This window comes from Rattus rattus, chromosome 1, assembly GCF_011064425.1.
Source record: "Rattus rattus isolate New Zealand chromosome 1, Rrattus_CSIRO_v1, whole genome shotgun sequence".
NCBI classification, from domain to species: Eukaryota; Metazoa; Chordata; class Mammalia; order Rodentia; family Muridae; genus Rattus; species Rattus rattus.
This window is the reverse complement of record NC_046154.1, coordinates 193235298-193242062: the sequence shown is the minus strand read 5'-3', so window position 1 is coordinate 193242062 and position 6765 is coordinate 193235298. Positions and strand designations below refer to the sequence as shown.

Genomic DNA, 6765 nt, shown 5'->3' with positions numbered 1-6765 from the left:
AGCTATTAATCAGCATTCTCCAAACAGCTCTCTATTTATTACAATCATTGGTATTTATTGCCACTTCCAGCAGTGCTTGGAGGTGGTCAGAATTACTGCCAGGCTGTGGAGAAGTCTCATGGGCCTTGCAGGTTTTCTGAGGTTACCTGGAAGGTCAGTGTTGCTGCCGGAGTAAGGACTCAGCTGCAGAGCTCTGCAGCCTTTCCTGAAGGGAGGCCTGTTAATAGAGACAGAGTAAATGTTGGAGGACTGAAGGGCAGAAACTCCTGGGCTGTGTCCACTGAAGAAGGAGGCTGCTCCCTTGCCTGTGAATCTTATTCAAACCAAGAAAGCCTAGCATCACTGAGGAAAATTAAGTGTGAGGAACCATTGCTGAGCTGCGCAATAGAGATATTGATCCAACAGAGGGATGGCTTTAATTAATAGCATTATCATAATCCCTATGCAAACATCCTTGCAGTTTCGAATGGACTGCAAGGATTATATATCGCATTGAAATATTTTCTACTGTTGTAACTGTTGGCCTGAGGTGGTCCCTCAGTTGCTGGAGGCTTCGGCATCCACAATTTATATCCTGCCTGGTTAAAATGGTGAGCAAACAAGTGAGGCTTCAAAAGCTACTGCCTACGTGCCCGCATAGTATCTGTATACATGGTCCAATCTACCTATTCGTTGCTGTGCTGATATGGGGGAAGAGATGACTACGGTGTTTTGCATTGTGGTGTGAGCATAGGAATTTTTGCAAAACTTTGCTTGGATTCTAGGACCCAAACTACTTATGAATCTGACTTCACAGCTGAGTTCCCCCCCCCCCAAATTTAACCAGTCCTAATATAGAGAGTGAGGATAATGGGCTTACATCTGCAGTAGCTGAGATAATACCTTTGTGTCACTGTAGAAACGGGCGTCTGAGAGGAAGGAGGATGTCAAGCTGTCGAGTTAGGAAAGCTACTATTGCACTTTGAGGCTCACAAGTGTCATACCTGGGACCATTCTTTCCCTATAGGTTCTAGACTTCTGGAGGCGAGGGAAGAAATGCTTATGGGGCAGCACATACAATCGTCTCTGAACTGAATTAGGAATGAAAAGTAAATATGTGGAGTGCGTCCCGTGACAGCCATTTGCATGCATTTCCCATTTAATTCTGACCACAACCTTGGGCTCTAGAGTCCATAAGGTTCCCCAAGGAATGGAACCTAATTCCTAGGAAGGAATGGAACCAAATTGAATCTCCAAGATTAAGATGTATGCTCTGAATTATCTTGTCTTATTATCTATCAGCAACTGGAAATTTTTTGATGTCCAAAGGATATTGACCAATACCAAGTAATTGGTGCTTGGCGGTCAAGGGTGACATGGGTAACCTCAGGACAAATAGGGAAGGCGGTGTTGGTCAATTTACACTGGCAAAGTGGAGCATGCTCTGTGTTTATAGGTCTTGTTAAAATTATACTGCAAGAAGATTCTCAGATCCATGTAGGTCAGACTTTTTATATTTGCCACAGAGGAAACCGAAGCTCATTTCGAGACACTTCCTTATTTGGTATTGCAGTGTTACTGGGTGATGTTTTCTCTTCAGTACTTGCCTCCTTGAATGAAATAATTCAGTTGAGAAACAGCTAGATCAAGTACAAGCTTATTTAGCCAAGAAGTGTAGATTCCCCAAAGGGAGATTGGAACAGGAGACCTCAAAGGGAGAGTTATGAATCGATTTCCTCAGAAACTTTGATGAATATTTATTTATCTCCTTTAAGGTGTTTTCCTCCCATGATCTTGAAAAGACTGGAAGTGGGTGGGAGTTTTAAAATCGTGATGCAAATGACATTAGGTGGAAGCCAGCATCTTTTGAGGATGCAGAATCTTTGTTAGTGTATGTATGAGGCAACTGTGCAGGTTTTCTGGGTGCTTTAGTCTCTGAGAAAGCAGCAGGAGCCTAACTATAGCTTTCAAGATGCTTAAATGGCAAAGGGGCATTTGGGCTATCAGGAAACAAAGCTTCCAAGGGCCAGCTGCCATTTTTCTAGGTTACTTCATATCTAGCGCTGTGCCTATCCAGGCTTAATATGTCTAGATTTTTGACATGGTCACATTGAGAAGCCAGGAGTTCTGATTCCTATCGTATACCCCCGTTTTTAGCACTATAGGAAAGCAGTGGTTCTCAACTTGTGGGTCTTGACCTTTGGGGCTTGAATAATCCTTTCATAGTGGTCACATATGAAATATCCTGCATTATCAGATGTTTCCATTATGATTCATAACAGTAGCAAAATTACAGTTATGAAGTAGCAATGGAAATAATTTTATGGTTGGGGGGGTCACCATCCATAAGGAACTATATTAAAGGATTGCGGTGTTAGGAGGGCTGAAAACCACTGTTATAGAGTATTCAGACAGGAGCAGATGACTCTGAAATATCCTTGCACATTTGCAATGGCTTGAGCATTATAAAGCTTTCTATAGAATATCCAATTAATTCTTCAACACCCTAGGGTTTCAGAAGGTAAACACTTAAGATGGAATTCACCATAGAGTCCCTCTGGGACATCAAATAACTTAGACAGTGTTCAGAGGCTTCTTCCATAACATATAGGGGAGAGCGTAGTAGCTGTTTCCCCAAAGAGAGGTGACCTACAAGAACAGAGATAGACTCAAGAAACCTAATTCGTCAGTGGCTTTTTGTAGCAAAGGAGACATGGATGCTATTTTGCATCTCTTGGAGCACATGGGCGTTCAGACATGGAGACCTCATGGACAGCCTGGGTGTTGCTGCCAGTCACCACAGAGATGAGCTGGATGTTAGGTGGATGAGATTTTAAGCACAGGCTTTTCGTTCACAGGCCGCTCTCTCAAGTTCAGACCCTTACTATTTTTCAGGCTAATCCATGGCTATTGTTAGTGACCTCACATTCATTAGCAGACAAGAAGTAGTCCCGCCTTGATGCTTTATGGGTGGAGAGGACTCTATAAAACAGAGCATCATATACAGTTCCTGAGAATAAATCATAGTTTTGAGCACTTAAAACAGTAAATTTCCTGCTGGGCCTGTGTGGTGCTTTTCTGTAATCCTCATGCTTGGGAAGCTAAGGCAATAAGATAGTGCTGGCCATCCTGGGCTACAAAGTGAAACCTGTCTTAAAAGAACCAACCAACAAACCAACCAACCAACCAACCAAACAACCAAACAACCAAACAACTGAACAACAACAAATTCCAGGCAACTACCAATTTTCACTAAACTGTTATATTGGCCAAGTGCCATATGTATGACCCAATGGTCTTTGCTTTAAAGGATAAACTGTTTACTCAGTGGGTTTTCTCTCGTGAAATCTAAGGCAGGGCACCTTGTCCTCTGAGGATTTTCTTGATCTACTCTTAATCCTCTTTTCCTGCTAAAAATGAACGAATGTAGACATCCGGAGAGTCAGTGAAATAACCACATGATGAATGGCTCAGAGCCTATGTTGTTTTCAGTCATTGTCATCGGGTACGCACATTGTGCAGGTGCCCTGCGCACACTCTGACTGGTTGCTAAAGTCTTCTAGAGGCTTTGGAGATGGATGGGAGTCACTGATGAGTTTCATCTCCCTTTGTGCTTGTCCTCAACTCTGTGAAAAGTGTTTGGCTCAGCAGAGATGTCCCAAGGATCCACGGCTTAATTGTTCTTACAGCCTTTGCTGTTCCCAGTCTGCCTCTGGCTCCCAGGACAGGGAAGAGAGTTGGAAGATTGAGGACACGGAGTCAATCAGTGTCCTTCCTTCCACGTACCAGTGAATGAATGGACAATTTGAGTAAGACACATCAGTTAAATGTAATCACAGTGTATGGCTGCACTGAAAACAATTTCTAATTCTGAAAGCCACAGCCAACAGGAAGCCAGTTCTTCTCAAAGGGGCAATAGCTCTCATCAAAAGACACTTTCGTTTGTAAAACTGTAAAGTTGTTAGGAAAATGTGGACAGGATTTATTGGTCATGTGGAACCAAACTGCCCTGATGTTCACTGTGCTGTGCTGAGTCCCACGAAAGAGTGTTTGTAGGTGTAATGACCTTCTGCTTCAGAATGAAGTTGTTCTGCAGGCCAGAAAAAGAATGAGCTCATTCTGAAGGTCTTCCACATCCTCCACACTCCATGATCCATATATGCATTGATCTTGATCTGGACAACAGGATTTTGTGGAAAACAAATTACGAGCCCTTGGTCCCCTTCTGTTCATGTTGGTATGGATTCTCAATTGTGTTTCCAAACACGGAAGACCACAGCCTTCCCCACCAAGGGCTGTAAATAATCGTGTGCACTTTGAAATTGTTGGAGAGAATGCACTTAGAATATTGATGGGGAGGGCATTGGTTTGAACGCTTTCAGGAAATTCTCACTGTTTGCTTGCGAAGGCAAAGACGGAGAGAAATTCTTTGGATGGATAAATGGATGCGTCAGCATGTTGACTACAGCCTCTGTGTTTTAATACTCAGCCCAGGGCAATTTCTGCTACCTTCCTTCTCCTTCTCTACCAATGGAACTACCTCTTAAATTAAGAACGAAATCTACACGAGTATCACTCAAAAACTCTTACACCAGAGCCACCTTGGTTGCTTTTAAAGTCCTCTTTTCTGGATTTCATCTAGACTTACGAGATAGAATGGAGGCTTGGTATCTGAACCATCCATTGAGAGTCTAGAAACAGGCAGGTGGCCCGTGGTAAGAAATGACCATTAACTTTTTTTTTTTTCCCCGAGCTGAGGACCGAACCCAGGGCCTTGCGCTTGCTAGGCAAGCGCTCTACCACTGAGCTAAATCCCCAAACCCCTTGACCATTAACTTTTAACACCACTGAATTTATCTTGAAGACATAGTCATTCAGGATTCCTTACTGTTCTTAGTGCCAGGCATGTGGTGAGGTAAATGGAGGATCAAAGAGTAATCATACCAGCTTTCCTGGTTTTCTGATGCCTGCTTTGGGTTTAAGTATAACTATTAATATTGGTTCTTTGCACTCCCACCAGCAATATTTATTTGCTGTGTATTGCTCTCCCGTACTTTGTCGAAGGTGAATGAGTGCTTTGCAAGCACCCTCCAATACAGGCCCACCCCAACTCTCTGTTGATACACAGTGCCTGGCCTCAAAATGTCTCCCAACGAGTCCACAAATAGTTGAGTGAGAGTCTCAATTACCTCTCTACGCAGGTAATTATTACTTCTGCCATTTAAGTGAAATCTCAGCACACTGCTTATAGAAACACATTTAGGAGCATATTTCTGCTATACCTGCTTCTATTCATAGGGTAGATTTAAAATTCCATTTGTGTCAGGGGATAGCACTAAACTGTCCTGCTGCATGAAATTGGCTGATAGTATATGAAATATTAAGATGAGCTCATTTTCTCCCTCAACTTCTGTAAGAGACTTAAAAAAGAAAAACAAACAAACATACCTCTTTCCTAACACCCACTTTGCTGCGGGGAGACTTCTATGTCTGTGGTAGACTAGTGACTGAGAAGTTCTGTGGTTGCCGAGCTAGGAAATGTGCTGCCCTGGCATTTTGGAAGTCCCTTTCTGGTCTTGAATGGGCTCTGTGGTATGTTTTGCAGCATGCTCTTTCTGACAAGGCGTGTGTAAAAGCCTTTGACCCGAAGACAACCTGCTTGCAGGAATGCCTAATCACCACCTTCCAAGATGCTTACTTTGTTTCCGAAAGTTTTGAAGAAGCCAAAGAGAAGATGAGGTAACTTGCTTTTCTTCCTTCTGTAGAAAGTAACTTAAATTTCAACGGCCGTTCCTTCTGTCTATCTGTCTCTTGTACCCAGGGTGGTTGATTGTGTTTCCTTCTGTTTTTGTTTATTCCACAGGGATTTTGCAAAGTCAATTACCCGTCCCTTCTCAGTGTATTTCAACCCCTACACACAGAGCATTGAAATTCTGAAAGACACCAGAAGTATTGAGAATGTGGTGCAGGACCTGCGCAGTGATTTGAACACCGTGTGCGACGCCTTGAATAAAATGAACCAATATCTGGGGATTTGAGCCTAGAACCAGTGCTATTGTCAGCACGAGCTCTTGGGGGCTTAGCAACAATGCAGTCAATGTTATCCAACATCAACAACTTTCTGTGTCATGGCTGGCTAGTAAGCATGCAATTCCATATGTCTATACCTCTATGTAACTTAACATACAAAAATGATCTAAGAAACCCAGGCAGATGACCATTCAGCATTTGAAAGATTGTGATCTATTCGAACATCTCAAGTAGATTTGACATTTCTGATTAGTGAGCAAACTGTAACTTAAGCAAACTGTGTCTTTAAAATTTGTAGCCAACATTCCTCACACAATTCCAGCTGCTGAGTCGTTGACCTTTTCTTCCTTGGACCTGAGTCTTTCCTCTGTTCATTAGATAAAATGAAAACAGCTGGGAGGTGGTTTCTATTTTCAATAGTATCGGTGTTCTTCGAGATAAACTAGAGTTGCTCCGAGCTTCGCATCACAGTAACAAAAGATTTAATATTCTACTTCAGAAGTTGTTCAGAAACACAGCGATTGGAATGAATCTGGACTGAGTGTTTAGACAATGCAAGAAAAGAAAAATTTTGATAAACAGGATATATAGGTTGCACTGACCTTGTTGAAACCAATTTGTGGTACGCTTCCTGAAGTGCTTTTGGAAGGAAACACTTTGACAAAGAATATTTGGAAAGGTTAAACAGAAGGGAAGAAAATCTTGGAACTGTGAATGTGTCATTAGAATAAAGTGAATTATCAGTGCAGGTGTGAC

The 6765-nt window shown here is 42.4% G+C and overlaps 1 protein-coding gene across 1 annotated transcript in view; it reads left to right on the top strand.

Annotated features, from left to right (window-relative positions):
- Tph2 (tryptophan hydroxylase 2) overlaps nucleotides 1–6435 on the top strand; it is a 100760-nt gene extending 94325 nt beyond the window's left edge. The window contains exons 10-11 of the mRNA XM_032890799.1: nucleotides 5585–5718; nucleotides 5843–6435. Of these exons, the coding sequence (XP_032746690.1) occupies nucleotides 5585–5718; nucleotides 5843–6017 (309 nt within the window). The 3' untranslated portion in view covers nucleotides 6018–6435. The remainder of the gene's footprint in view (nucleotides 1–5584; nucleotides 5719–5842) is intronic.
- Nucleotides 6436–6765: the final 330 nt, after the last annotated feature.